This window comes from Thalassophryne amazonica, chromosome 15 (assembly GCF_902500255.1).
Source record: "Thalassophryne amazonica chromosome 15, fThaAma1.1, whole genome shotgun sequence".
NCBI lineage: Eukaryota > Metazoa > Chordata > Actinopteri > Batrachoidiformes > Batrachoididae > Thalassophryne > Thalassophryne amazonica.
This window is the reverse complement of record NC_047117.1, coordinates 31,082,504-31,098,482: the sequence shown is the minus strand read 5'-3', so window position 1 is coordinate 31,098,482 and position 15,979 is coordinate 31,082,504. Positions and strand designations below refer to the sequence as shown.

At 40.0% G+C, this 15,979-nt stretch overlaps 1 protein-coding gene across 1 annotated transcript; it reads right to left on the bottom strand.

Moving 5' to 3' along the window:
* Positions 1 to 5,309: 5,309 nt before the first annotated feature.
* On the bottom strand, positions 5,310 to 15,174 carry LOC117526569 (synaptopodin-2-like). The gene is made up of 3 exons (XM_034188632.1): positions 15,102 to 15,174; positions 12,460 to 14,435; positions 5,310 to 5,837 (listed from the first exon to the last, which is right to left on the bottom strand). Exons 1-3 carry the CDS (start codon positions 15,172 to 15,174, stop codon positions 5,325 to 5,327), a joined length of 2,562 nt encoding a protein of 853 aa, XP_034044523.1. The 3' UTR covers positions 5,310 to 5,324.
* Positions 15,175 to 15,979: the final 805 nt, after the last annotated feature.

The following is a 15,979-nucleotide window of genomic DNA, read 5'->3' as shown; positions in this document are numbered from 1 at the left end:
CACACACACACACACACACACACACACACACACACACACACACACACACACACACACATGTATAAGTGTGTGTGTGTGTATATATATATATATATATATATATGAATGACAAAAGTAAGCATTTTTGCTTTTGTATTTATTCCGTGAAACAAGCCATTGAAAGATAATTACTGAACATTTTTAAAAGTTCATTTCACCATTGAAGTTTAGAAATGTGGATCCAGCAACTGTGTTTAAACTTGTGGATTTATAATCTGACATCACACAGTGCCCGAAAAAGTGAGAAGATTTAATGTTGCATGCAAGTGACATTTCAAAACCATCAAACATTGTAAATATATAGTATGAAAACACCACCACCTGGGAATGTTCAGTGTGCTTGTTTTTTTTTTTTTTAAAGGAATTGTTGGCTCCTTTTGACTCAGTCAGGTGAACTTGTTGTTTTGACTATTAAGTTGCGTCAATGCAAAGTGTCACATTGCATCGTTGAAAAATTAACACCTTGCACTGACATAATGTGACTCCTTGAAAGCAACAAGTTGACTTGACTGAGTCAAATGAAGTATACACATCCTTTTATCTTAGTGTACCTGACATAGAGTTTTTTTTGGAATAGACTCTAAGTAGAATGGAGCTTGTTTCTATTATGCAATAAGAAAAACACACAAAATAAGATTAATGCAAAATATGTAGCTAAGGTAATACTTATAATGCAAGGAATACACTTGGGCACATAAAATGTCAGTTTTGGAATAATTCCACCTTGGTCAAGAGACTCTTGATGGAGCATTCTCCAGAAGGTGCCTGATGTCAAATTTCCAACTCCTTCATCAGTTCTTTCATTTTGATGTTGAACTTCTGGCAAACCTTTAAAACAACGATGATGTAAAGTCTGTAAGCTTCTTATGTTTTTCTATAATTATTTGTACCATTGCTCATGTGGTCATGAATCTTTCCAAGATGCTCATAAGGAAGATCCTGACTTGTGAAGATCCAGTGTCGAATTTATTTATTTATTTTGGTACACACAGACTCAAAAATAGCAAAAGAAAAAAGCTCATAAAGTAAACAATTTAACCACGTGCCTGAAAGGGTGTAGGCAGAAGCAAAAGCTTATAAATGCCCACCCCTTTAACCATAAAATAAAAATGTTTATACATATGTATATATAAATATACATATACCCATAATAACGAAGTATAAATTAGTCACTAAACTAAAATTTCAAAACAACCATGCAAACAACAGTACAGAATTCACAAACCCAAAAACAAAAACAAATTGATAAACCTAATTCATCTTGCTACAACAAGTAATTAAATGATTTTTTTTTTATAAAGCCTTTTATAGCCAACCAAGTTACCAAATAATTTAATGTTATTAGGACACTTATTCCAAAAGTTAACACCCTTAACAGAAAACACAGTGACTTTATACAATAGTTTGAATCTTTGCTTTCTCAAATAATAATGTTCCTCACAATATTTTGTTCCAGAAGCCTTGGCTTCATCATTTACATTTTTTTTTTTTTTTTGCTGCTCTTAAATACCAGAAGGAACTGATTCTGCATGTAGGCATTAAATACAGCCACAGACTCCCCAATTAGCAATGAATTATCTCAATTAGTATTTTAGAAGCTTTTAAAAGTAATTCCAGAAATTTGTGAAATCTTCTATATTGTGTGCTGTTTATAATAAATCTAGCAATAAATCTGTCTTGTAACTCTTATTTTAAAATAACAACATTCAAAAATAAAGCAAATGTTCCAAGTGTCTGAAAACACATAGTTTGAACATATATAATGTATACAGTAGGAGGTAAAATTATATCCTTAAATGTATTTGAATTTTTAACCTGAAAGGTGATCACATAGTGAGTTTAAAAGCTATATTTTACAATTCCATTTTTTAAAAGTGGAAAACAATTATTACATGAGTGAAACAGCACACAGTGAGTTTTACAAAGTGCCTCATTCCTCAGCAACCTTTCCCAACAAAACCAAATCCACTAACGTCTTTGAACAGCACCACTCCACTGTCTTAAAACTCAAATCATTTTTCCATGACATTCATATACCTTTTAAAAACACCTACAGTTCTTCAGTTTTTCACCATAATTTATTCCTAAATAAATTATTTATCACATCTGTCTAGAATCAGACAATAAAATATCACATATCTTCATAGTTAACTACAAAATCTCCCATACCTGTTTTGGAAAAAAAAACAACAAAAAACAAACAAACAAAACAAAACAGTGATTTAATCAAAAACAATTTAACCGTACTTCAGGATGATTCAAAAATGATTGATTCCGATTCATTAAATCTCAGTGTCAATTCAGTTCACATCTATCATGCATGAGTTAATGGTATGTTGTAAATATTCCAAATGATTTTGATGAAAACAACAAAAAAGACTCACTTATTGAGTCTTAAATTATTTAATTATAGGTCATAATTACCTCCACCATGTTTTTATTTGTTTGCCTTTTAGGGCCACTTCACACATAACACGATTGAAGATGACTAGCTCACGAAGAAGAGGAATTGCATGCCATTCGTGAAAATCAGAGCCACCTCTAATGCCTCATACACCTGTCGTTAAAACTATTTGCACACACCAGCGGTTGAAAGACAGAGAGTGCCATGTGAAAGCCCATTCGATCCCTCTCGCGGCATGTGTTAGCCAAATTCCAGGTGACACACACAAATAACCAACTCTGCTCATGGAGCACTTAGGAAATGTGTGGCCATTTGTGCTGTCAGCACGAAAATAGTGAGCAGACGATCACTTTCACTTTCGAGTTGGATGTGAAATTTGCCACCAGTGTGGCGTTGCAAAGCAACCCACGTGGCATGCCAGAGTGTCAGCTCCCCCCAAACACATGTGCTGTGCATACGTATTGCGCGTGTGTTGCGCTCCCCCATTCCTCCCCCCACAACACATGTGACGTGTGTGTGTATCGACCGTGTGTTACGCCGCTCCCCACTGCTCCCTCCACAACACGAGGCGTGCATGTGTTTTGTGCCACCCCCCATCCGCAACATGTGGCAAGCTGGGGGGGGGTTTGGGAGCGCACTTGCATGAACAGCTGACATCAATCAATCAATTCAATCAGTTTTTTTATATAGCGCCAAATCACAACAAACAGTTGCCCCAAGGCGCTTTATATTGTAAGGCAAGGCCATACAATAATTATGTAAAACCCCAACGGTCAAAACGACCCCCTGTGCGCAAGCACTTGGCTACAGTGGGAAGGAAAAACTCCCTTTTAACAGGAAGAAACCTCCAGCAGAACCAGGCTCAGGGAGGGGCAGTCTTCTGCTGGGACTGGTTGGGGCTGAGGGAGAGAACCAGGAAAAAGACATGCTGTGGAGGGGAGCAGAGATCGATCACTAATGATTAAATGCAGAGTGGTGCATACAGAGCAAAAAGAGAAAGAAACAGTGCATCATGGGAACCCCCCAGCAGTCTACGTCTATAGCAGCATAACTAAGGGATGGTTCAGGGTCACCTGATCCAGCCCTAACTATAAGCTTTAGCAAAAAGGAAAGTTTTAAGCCTAATCTTAAAAGTAGAGAGGGTGTCTGTCTCCCTGATCTGAATTGGGAGCTGGTTCCACAGGAGAGGAGCCTGAAAGCTGAAGGCTCTGCCTCTCATTCTACTCTTACAAACCCTAGGAACTACAAGTAAGCCTGCAGTCTGAGAGCGAAGCACTCTATTGGGGTGATATGGTACTACGAGGTCCCTAAGATAAGATGGGACCTGATAATTCAAAACCTTATAAGTAAGAAGAAGAAGTCCCTGTCTGTACATGTATGTACAGACAGGGACTGGCCACCCATGTCTCAGCACACACAACACAGCGAGCTGCCTCCCAGCTGATCACCAGCTAGAGACTCACTGACAGCTGCAAATGATGGCTCAGTGCACACGTGTCACATTAAACACACAGAGACCACTGCCAGGGCAGGTATATTAATAAGTACTACACTAACTACATACCCAATTACATAATGAATAACTAAAATGAATGAGCACATAACACAGAAACAGAGTGACACGTCGGTGTGTGTGCTGAATGGACAGGGGGTGTGGCCGCTGACAGCAGCAGCTGTTGAGATCTCTGGTTGTGGACATCACGGCTGGGGAACATGTACCCTGTTTTGGTGGACATGGCCTTACAACTGTCCATTGTGACACGCGTGTGTCTGCTTGCTGTCCTCACGTGAACATACATACATAAAAACATATAACACTGTTGCGACAGGCTGCAGTGAGCGAGTGCACGGCGTGTACATTGACAGGCTGTCCAAGGTGAAATGGACTGTCAGATCATGACATGCAGCGGGTAGTCTGAATGTCACATCACCCACATGAGCTCTGTTCCACATGACGCGGTGTCTGTCCTGCAGTGTGCTGCCCACAGGACACGCGTGTTGGGCCGGACATTCGCATGGGGCCGGTCGGACATGGTGGGCCAGTAGATGTGGACATGAGAGCGCACTGCGTCATTCATGTCATGTCATGACTGTATGTCTGTGACCATGGGTCATCTACAGGGGAACAGACGGTTCATACTTGTGCTGTCCTCTCGGTAAGAGGGATTCAATAAAATGTGGTGTTTTTTTATGGTGTGTGTGGGGTTTTTTTCATCACAGCAGAGGCGCGATGTGGTGCAACACGTTCCAGCTGGTTTTTGTTTTGTTTTTTCTCCACAACAGCGGCGCTATGTGGTGCAACACGCTCCTGCTTGCACTGTGTTCGTGCATGCGCACGAGCATGCATGAAACCGTTGCCGTCGTGTCGTGCACGCCTGTGCAACCATGCATCCCTCACAACAGCAGGTGGAATGTTTTGTGGTTCCCCATTTCGTGTTTGGTTTGCAGATCTTCTTCCGGTTTCTGCGTCTTTCGCGTTATGTGTGAAGGGGCCCTTAGGAGAACATCTCAAAAACACATGAACAGATTCAGCTGGCATTTGGGAGTGATGTAGGTCTTCAATCAATCAACAACTTTATTAATCCCACAAGGGGCAATTTCAAAGGGTCAAGGGAGAGGTAACATGATCTGGAATCAGAGACAAGATCCAAGTTACCCCCACCAATCTGGTCCTATAAATCCACAGAAATGATCATTGTTGCTGATGAAAAAATTTCCAAGTGCAGTTATGTGAAGTTTCTGCTTTAATCTGAAACAAACATTATCTAACATGCCATTCTTGATCACTGCAGAGTCGCCACATTACATGACTTTGGACCAAATGAACATGATGATGTGTGTTGGCATAAATTGGTAAATTTATCCATGGTCTTCAGTGGTGTTATCTTCTCTGGGCTGTGCTAAACCCATCAAAGTCTTTAGATCGGCTGCTGTACCCTAACGAGGTTTTACTGACACACTTCAGAGGTTGGGCAGGTTTGAATGGAGGCCCATAGAAAACCTGCCCGGTCTTACTCATGGATGGTGCCTGAAAGGAAGGGGCCACAAAATGATCATCCTTGCTTAAAGCGAAGGCATCTAGAGACACCCGACGCTTCCACTCATGTGGAGGCTCCGGCAGAGTTTTACGTTGCCCAGCAACTTTGACGTTAGAGGCAACAGATGACTGAAGGCTCCGGTAAAGAAATGCCTCATCCACTGACCCAATGGGGCTCTTGGATGCCGCCTCCCATGGTGTAGGTGATTTGTAGGCCTTTTGTTGGAAGGATCTTGGCCTTTGCATGGGTAAAAATGATGGCTGGGTCCCAAGGATGCTCAAAGGTGAGAGAAGTTTGGCAGGAGGAGCAGAATTCAGCTGCTTAGAGAGGCTCGGAGAGTGGCTTCTACTAAATTCCTGCAAGAAAATCAGAAATAGTTTGACTGATGTGACAGACTGATTGCAAACTCTGCTGCCACCTTCTGTCAAAATGCAAGCTTGGACAACCTGCCAGCCTCAAACATATTAATACACAGAATACTGGAGTTTAAAATGATTGGAAACAAAACTTTTTTTTGACAAAGAATTTTGTCAACATGAATACTGCAGATTTCAGACAAGCTTTGAAAATCATTAATGCCAGTGTCCTGTTTGTGAGGATCCAGAGTAAGTGTTTAAATCAGTGTTCATGAGAGTGACAAAATCTATGAATTATAACAATAATAATAAGAAGAATTTATTGTGAGGACTTGTTCTAATTCGCCATTGGCAGCCCTTCATATGACATTTTTGTAAACAATGTGTCAGAAAGGTTATTATTAGAGCACATTACTCTGTCAAGGGCCAAAATATAATTTTAGTCAATTATATAAGTAAAAACGAACAATAAGTAATAAGTAATTATGAAATATTGATATGTGAACATTTCTAAGTCACTGAATGTATGTTTAGTGCAGCAGTTGACAGAATATTTACAGAGAAATCCTGCAAATGGTGATACAAGCACCAAATTTGGCACAAATACTCCTTAAACATTAATCTTTTGAGAAAACAGACTGGCCATTTGAATTTTCAGTAGGCGGCCAGGTTGGGGTCAATTGAAGAATTACACAAGGGTCAAAATTTACAAATGTTCCAATCATATTCAAAACTATACCACATTATTTGTCTGATCATAAAGATTCCTAAAAGGTATAGTTTGGACTGTCTACGACTGAATGCTATGGGGTGAAAACAGCAGGAATGGTGACAAAAGTCATTTTCAGTTTGTACAGGGGTCAAAAGTTAAAGTTGTGCCAATTTTGAGAAAAAGTGATGCAAATTATTGGTTAATAGGGTTTTATGTCATGTTTAGTTATCACGTTACAAGGTAGCATAGGTCACGTCATAGAATCCAATGGATGTCGACATTGTTTGACCTTCATTTTGGAGATCAATCATTCAACACAGTCAAACCTATTCCATTTATTAATCCTATTAGCTCAATCAATAATTTGTACCACTTTTTACCAAAATTGGAGTCACGTTAACGTTTGACATGTGTACAAACTGAAATTGACCTTTGTCACCATTCTTGCTGTTTTTCCCCCATAACTCCATAACATTCAGTCATAGATAGTCCAAACTATACCTTTCTGGAATCTTTATGATCAGACAAATGATGTGGTATATTTTTGAATAGCCAAATTTTGCACCATCCTCAGTTTCTTTAATCCCATCCCCTGAAGCCTATAACTTCTTCAGAGTTGTTTGTTTACCCCATTAGAGCGCTTCGCTCTCAGACTGCGGGCTTACTTGTAGTTCAATCAATCAATCAACTTTTTTCTTATATAGCGCCAAATCACAACAAACAGTTGCCCCAAGGCGCTCAGTTCCTAGGGTTTGTAAGAGTAGAATGGGAGGCAGAGCCTTCAGCTTTCAGGCTCCTCTCCTGTGGAACCAGCTCCCAATTCAGATCAGGGAGATAGATACCCTCTCTACTTTTAAGATTAGGCTTAAAACTTTCCTTTTCGCTAAGGCTTATAGTTAGGGCTGGATCGGGTGACCCTGGACCATCCCTTGGTTATGCTGCTTTAGACGTAGATTGTGGGGGGGTTCCCATGATGCACTGTTTCTTTCTCTTTTTGCTCCGTATGCATCACTCTGCATTTAATCATTAGTGATCGATCTCTGCCCCCCTTCACGGCATGTCTTTTTCCTGGTTTTTTCCCTCAGCCCCAACCAGTCTCAGCAGAAGACTGCCCCTCCCTGAGCCTGGTTCTGCTGGAGGTTTCTTCCTGTTATAAGGGAGTTTTTCCTTCCCACTGTGGCCAAGTGCTTGCTCATAGGGGGTCGTTTTGACCGTTGGGGTTTTTCATAATTATTGTATGGCCTTGCCTTACAATATGGAGCGCCTTGGGGCAACTGTTTGTTGTGATTTGGCGCTATATAAGAAAAAAGTTGATTGATTGAGTTGATAGCTTATATCACTAGTTTTGTTCTTGCATAGTCAGTCAGTTTGTGAGAACTGCCTACTCCAAACAGATTTAACATACAGTTCCATACTGTCTGTATTACTTAATAATTGATACATCTCCTGACTACCAAAAGAAAACTGTCTGTAAAAGCGACCTTTCTTATTAACAAAAATGGGCCCTGAAATTGGAGGCACTATGCATGCAAATGACTGTAATGTCAAATTAATTTGTGTTTCTTTGGACATTATCCAGCACATAGGTGTGTCAATACTGAGGATACCAGCAGCTGGAGAAGGCCAAACAGATGCCCAGGTTTTACCTAGCTGCAGCAGATAGATGGTTATTTTTGTGAGGTGAGTATAAAGGACAACTTTTCTTGCCAGTCTGCCTGACTGGTTGGCATCCAGGACCGAGAGCAATTCAAAGGTGTTGCACATGCTCAGAGACTCGACCTGATCAACTTCACAACTGCTATTAACATGGCGCAATACGTTTGTGTAAGTTGTATTTAGTCATGAGTGTATTTTGGGCATAACTTGAAACAAACCAATCAGTCATTTCCTTTCAGACAGAAGTGCATCAACATTAGGACCACTGCTATTCACAGGGTAAACCCAGAAAGGAAAGACCACTGGCATTTGAAACAGACTGAACACATACGTAAATATCTGAAAGGATGTCTGCAACTCCTATAATGGTAAGCTAAAAACTGTTCTCTCTCTCAATCAAACTGAAAATGTGTGTTTTCTGCTTTGGTTGCAATGTGCATTTTATGTATGTAATGGGTTTTTCTATCAAAGACTGGGTTGTGTGAAAACAAGAACTGCATCACTTGTATTCTATCAAAGACACTTGCAGTGTGCTGTGCCCTTCTTTGCCCCAGGTGAAAGATAGAGCCCTACATTTCTGTCGCTCCATGTCACTACCTGGTACATCTGATCCAGGGTTAGTGAAGGGCATCCGGCAACAAAAGGCTTACCCTAAAACATTAGATGGAGGTTTAGTGTTGATTAATTCAAATAAATTTGACATTATTTCAAATTAGTACAGAGACATTATGAGTGATCCTTCCAAATAACTATTGCCTTTACTAATGAGGCGTGACTTACCTTGATCCTCATAAGGAGAACATTTCAATATTAATGATTAATAAATCTTACTATTCAAATTCATTACATTTTTGGTCCACCCATTTGATCCAAATAATTATTAAATCTTAAAATTGTTAAATATTTTGGTGATCCGCTGGTGAGGCCCATTCCAGTTTAGAGCTTAATGATTATTAATTATTTAAACTTTCTACATCTTATGTTGCTGCCGTGTGTGGCCAAAATTTAATAACTGCAAATTATTTAATTTCGCTACACTCAAAGAAAAAAACTCCAATTTATCATCAGTGAAACACCTCTAAGTTGTATATCTACATGCCATTGTTAATTAAAGTTTGAAACAGTATGATTTTCGCTTTTGGAATAAAGGTGTCCATGGGATTAACCTTCTGTCCATAATCATTAAAATTGGAAAATATAATGTCAGATTTACAGTGGTCATTCAAAGGAAAGATCAAAGTTCTAAAATGCTAAGCTTTAAAGTTAAAGAAACCTTGATGAAAAAAAGGGTGAAAAAATACATTTCATCTAAAGAGCGTGGTTAAGCTATAAAGGTCAGTGACAGCATCAACTTTCAGCAATATGACTTTTTAAAGTTAATTACATAAATCAGCAGTCCCGACCTTAATCCCAGTAAATGGATATTGCTGAAGGCGCTGCAGGATAAATTGAATGTGACGGCTGTGAGGCAGTGAAAAAGTTGTAGCAGAAGACATGAGGAACTCTGTAAAAGTATGAATACAGGAGTGCATGACACACACACACATAAGAAGCACACAAGTGGGAAGAAAGAGAAATTTAATTGCACTGTGCTCACTACAATAAGTGAAGTAAACCATGATACAATATGTCCACAAAAAGGGAACAAACAAACTGCTGTTGTTATTTTCCCTTTAAGTCAATGTTTGCAGTGTGTATAACATTATACACAATTCTGTAATAGTCTGTTCATGTGTTCAAGGCTAGAATATGACTTTAATAACTGTTACATAACTCATATTTGCATAAATTATGGCCAGGTTAAAAAAGCATTTCAAGTCATCAGAGTTAATAACCATCACTTTTTTAAGTGCTTTTAGTAGTTATGATACCATCACAGTTTGGAATGATACTAAAGGAATTGAAAAATATATGCATCCAAAAAGACATGCACATACAGTATCACCCCAATGGCACAAGATGATTCAAATGTTGTGTAAATTCTCACATTTTATATATATATATATATATGTATGTATATATATATATATATATATATATATATATATATATATATATATATATTCCTGAGGACAAAATTATGAAAAATATATGTTGCATTAAATTTATGAAATTAAAATTGAATAAATACTATCGAGCATACAGTAGAACATTTGTTAAACACTCATGTTTCTTAAATAAAATAAATAGAGCTACAAATGAGAATCCAAATTTGTAACACATTTTTGCACAGCTTTATTATTTATGTTATGGCACTACCTGAGAAGAATATGTTGTCGCACATTTCATTTATTAAATGCAGCTGCACCTCCAAAGTTTCAGAAAAGTGATTTTATGTGCAGTACTTGCAATGCTTGTTGATTTGATACATTTTTTTTAAATGAATTTGCAAATAATTAGGTAAACAACTTTTCTGTAAGTAAGATCTTTTGGCTTCTCCCTTTACGCTCGGGGTCACAACCACAGATCTGATAGGTAGTCCATGAGCCAAGCAGGTTTTCAGTGTCACTTAAGGTGACAAACCAACACTTAGACTCAGTGTACCATAGCCTACACAGAAAAGTGTGACAACAAGGCCAGGGTGGCAGCTGTAGCCAGGTAAGGGTCAATGAAGGGTTACACAGAAATCAAAATTTAAAAATGTTCCAATCATATTGAAAACAATACCAGATTATGTATGTGATCCTAATGATTCCAAAAAAGGTATAGTTTGGACTATCTATTACTGAATGTTCTGGAGTTATGGAGTAAAAACAGAAAAAATGCTGACAAAAGTCAGTTTCAGTTTGTTCAGGGATCAAAAGATAAAGTTGCCCCAAATTTGGTAGTAAGTGATGCAAATTATTGTTTGGGTTAATAGGGTTCTAAAAAGGAATACTTTGCACCATCTGTCATGTTTAGTTATCATGTTACAGGGTAACATATGTCACATGTCATAGAATCCAATGGACATTAACCTTGCTTAACCTTTACTTTGGAGACCAAACATTCAACACAGTCAAAACTATGCCATTTATTAATCCTTTTTTTTCAACCAGTAAATTGCATATTTATTTATTTATTTATTTTTTACTGAAATTGGAGCAACTTTATCTTTTGACCCCTGTACAAACTGAAACTGACCACTGTCACAATTTCTGCTGTTTTTATCCCATAACACCAGAACATTCAGTCATAGATAGTCCAAACTATACCTTTTTGGAATCGTTATGATCAGACAAATAATGTGGTATAGTTTTCAACATGACTGGAGCATTTTTACATTTTGACCTCTGAGTAACTGTTCATTGACCCCTACCTGGCTACAGTTGCCACCCTGAGATTGCTGTCATACATGTTTGTGTAGGCCATGGTACACTGAGGCTGGATTCTAAGTGTTTCATCGTCAAAATTGATGATTGGCTCATGGACTAAGGGATCTGCATGTTAATTTGACATTTTTTTGGCAGATGCTCTTCCTGACACAACTCCACATTACATGAATTGGACTTGAATCAGGAACCTTCTACTTTGGAAGCAAGTGCAATGACCACGTTTTCACCACGTCACCTGCAAACAACTTTTGTGCATACTCTAATCATTGTCTCTACATTAACAGCTATGCTTCTTTGTGTTCTATATTTAAACAGTGCAAAACTATGTGCCACCTGCTAATGTTTAAAGCAACAGTGTGCATGATTTAGGGGTTTTTATTAGAAAAAAACGAAATATAGCATTCATAACCATATTGCATATCACAAGAGAAGGCAAGGGAGCATGAGTCCTTGTTACTAAAAAAGCAAAAACGTGAGGAAAACAAAATTGTTTCTCCAACGGCATAATGCAATCTGCAACATCACCACTAGATGACATGAAATCCTACACAGTAGGTTGAAATATTTTAAATGCCACCAAGTTTCAGCTATGCATCACCTTGTCAGCGTTTAGGACGCATCGTCATATACACTGTAAGAACTAACGAACCATAGCAACAGACTTCCATTGTTTGCTTCCTATCATTGGTTTCTTCGCGGAAAATTTTGGCCGAGGGGCCATTTGGCGAGTTCCTCTCACAATAAGTGATACAGGAGAAAACCAGTCACCAGCAGGTGATGACTGAAAGGACATGTTGGCAGGTTGGGACCTCGGTGCCCTCTTATCGGTTATGTGAGGTGAGGCAGATGTGTCAGTGTGAGTTCCATCCAAGTGCTTGTCAATAGAAACAAGTTCAGCAGAGCTCATGCTTTGACAGGAAGCAGAATTCTGAGCACTTACCAATCCAGAAGATTTAAGGGATTTTGTTTTTTTCTGAACTGCCTTATCAGAGCCCTGATAAGGGGTCTGATAAGAGGCAGATCTTTCTTTAAGGCTATGGGTAGCCTCAGATTTTGATTCTGTACTGGGGCTTTTGGTCTCAGTGTTTGCATCATACTTGAAGAGTGATGAGTCCAACTGATAAGGCTGATGTTTCATAATATCTAAGGTGTTGAGGTGCTTTGGAGGTGGCTTAGATTTTGCTTTATTTTTAGGCTTAATTTGGGGGCTTGTTGAGGGGGGTTGCTTGGCTGCTGATGGAGGGTAGAAAGGAGCAAGGAGGGGATTGTAAGATAAAGGAGGTGGTGCACGGACATTAGGGGAATACCTCCAGGAGTGGGGTAGGGATGAGCTGGGGGAGGGAGGCCTTGTTTTGCGATCTTGTACTCTTTCAGCACCAACAACAAACTTCTCCATACGAGACTGCCTTTTGGCAAAAAGCTCTACACCTTTACCCATCATAGTTGGACCATCATCAGCCCGACTAATATCTCTATCTGTTAGCTGACTCCTTGGAGAAACGGTTGTTCCTTTTGATGCAAGGATGTATGACTTCCTTGCTGGAGGTGGACAGGAAGCAACAGAGTTTGGAGCACTGTCTGTTTTATTCCTTGTGGCTGAAGGTGGGTGATGTGAACTGTAAGAAGAACTGTGGGCCCGAATACTCACTGGGGACCGTGGCAGCTCTTGACTCCGGTTAGTTGTGGTTGGTGGAAGATGAAGCTGAGGAGAGGTATTGCTTGATGCCCAGGCACTGCCAGGGGTTTGAAGTGTTGCTGGAGATTGATTGGGTGCCAAGCGGTTGGCCATTTCTTGGCGCTGAGCAGGTTGTTGAATATGAGGCCCCTTGGGACTTTGACAAGGAGGTGAAACTGGACTTTTTGGTGGGATACAAGGCTCATCAGTGGGACTCTTTCTCATCCAAGGTGGGCAGGTTGGGTTGAAAGCAGGCTTTGGGGCAACTGGAGGTGGATGCTTGAGTTTTACTGCTCTGGGTTGCATGAAGTTAGAAGCTTCAGCCCCAAGACTGAAAAAGTCTTCCTCAGTATTCTGAAGGTAAACATCTGAGTCTTGTACCAATGTTGATGACTGTTTAGTAGTGCCTCTCCGTCTGGACTCTGGTAGGATGCCAGTCTTGATAGCTGGCACAGATATTCGTTCATCTCTGGAGGCTATAATGTCTCCAGTTGGGGACCAAACATATGGGCTAGTGTTAATAGCTACAGGGACTTTAAATCTGGGTTCATGCCTCTTTAGCACTGGAGACTGAACAGGAACACTAGCATTCTCCTGAATTCCTGGGAAGGGCTTTGCGGTTCTGTTCGGCACTATCAGCTTTGGCACACTGGATATGTAATTCATCTTGTGAACACTCTTTTGAGTCTGCTTCAGATCTGCATCCATGCAGCTCTGAATGGGCTGTTCAAAATCCTGGTACATCAGCTTAGCATTGTTAGTATTCTGGTTTTCAACTTGCAAAGGCTCCACAGGTAAGCCTTTACTTATCAGTTCTTCATGCTCTGACAGAATTTGATCCATACGTTTACGACGCTGGGCAAACATCATTAAGCCTTTTCCCTTTGTCTCTGGTAGTTCTTCCATTGCTTCAAAACGTTTCCACTTCAGACTTAAAAAATGCTTTCGGGGATCCACAAAGTTCTCCTCTTCAAAATCAGAATCGCTTGTCGCTGCAACGTTACACTCTGCTGACCCAATTTCTTCTTCTTCTTCTATTTGGTCTTCAGTATTGAGATCGCTATCACCAGTCCCGTAACTCACAAGTGTGAACTTCTTGACTCTTTGGTGTTGTTTTTTAAACAGCAGGGCTCCCTTATTTTGAGGGTTGGGCGCGTCAGTTAGAAGGTGAGCAGTGTGCTTACATTTGGACTTAGTCTCCTTGATGTGGCGTTCTGACTGGCTTTCAATGTGTCTGAGCCCTGAGACAAAGGAAAACAATGACACAGAGAGGGTGGGAAGTTAAAACACACAGGAAGTTGCTAGACATCCAGCTTTTCACTGATGTAAGGCAATCTTCTAAGGATTTTATGTGGATGAGATCACCAGCAGTTATCGGCATGTATAACTGAGTATCATCAGCATAGCAATGAAAGGTAATCCCAAAATTTCCTGTATATTGTCAATTGTGTCAGTAGCATGGCCCAAGCAGAGGGTCACCCCTTTCAGTCTGGTCTGGTTGAGGTTTCGTCCTCACATCATCAGAGGGAGTGTTTCCTTGTCACTGTCACCTGTGTGCTTGCTGTAAGTGTTGGTAAGGTTAGACCTTACTTATGTGAAGCGCCTTGAGGCAGCTTTGTTGTGATTTGGCGCTAAATGAAATAAACTGAATTAAAATTGACACACACAAAAAAGTAAATTAACATTTAAAAAACATTCAGTTTGATATTTGATTTTGTGACAAAGTTTCAATCTTTGTCGTTAATAAAGGAATTTATATAAATCATTATTCTAACTGGTACACAAGCTTTGAAGTGGACCTTGCTGAATCAAGTGCACTATTTAAAACTCCATATTTACTTACAGCTAACTTAGGGGCTCCATGAGGTCAGTAAAGGAAGGAGTTCACTTTCCATTGCAAGTCTTACTATTGGAAAAGAGATCGGGTGACCGGCAGTGACACATGCTGGTGTCTGTCAAACGGGTGTTTGCCAACTTCATCATAGCTATGGTCATATTTTATTCTTATCCCGCTCTGACGGGTAAAGCCATGGGGAATTCTTGCTGTAAGCCATCCCCAAATAGACCAGCATGAAAATAACCAGCACTCACAGTCCTTTGCACATATAAGTTATTGATTAAATTCAGTCTTAAGCTTGATATAAAAGCCACATTAAATAATGTCTTATCTGCAATTTTAATCTAAAGCTATTCTCCATGCAATCACAAATGATGTATTCACAGATCATATTCAGAATGTGAAAGCCATTACTGTTTGCTGTGCAGTTTTGTTATTCAGTATGGAATTCTACAGCCATCTACAGCCATCTAATAAATGAGGTTATGACACTTACGTGTGCGCTGTGCGCTGTGCCCTGTGCCGGTTCAGTCTGCACGGATCTGCGTCAGACTCTGAGTTCCTCTTCTCTGCCTGCTCAGCAACCTCGTTCGGAATTCCAAAGTTGACAGAAGCAGGAGGTGCTTCACTGCTCCCTCCTTCTGAAGATTCAGCCCTCCTGTTACCAGGCTGAGGGCCCTGAGTGGCCAAGGTCAAGGCGAGGTTCAAAGCAGCACAGCCATGAGAGGAGGAAGAGCAAGGAGAGTGTGAGGTGCGGTCAGGCTGGGGATCAGGGCGAGCCCAGTGGGAGGTCGTTGAAGTGCAGATTTGCAGACACTCAGTGAGGGACTCTCTTGATTCACTGATACAGATTTCATCCTCCTCTTGATATGAAACATCCTCATCACTTTGCTTGGTAAGGTAGCTTTGCCAGATTTGTGGTTCAAGGCATGACTTGGGGTCTAACTT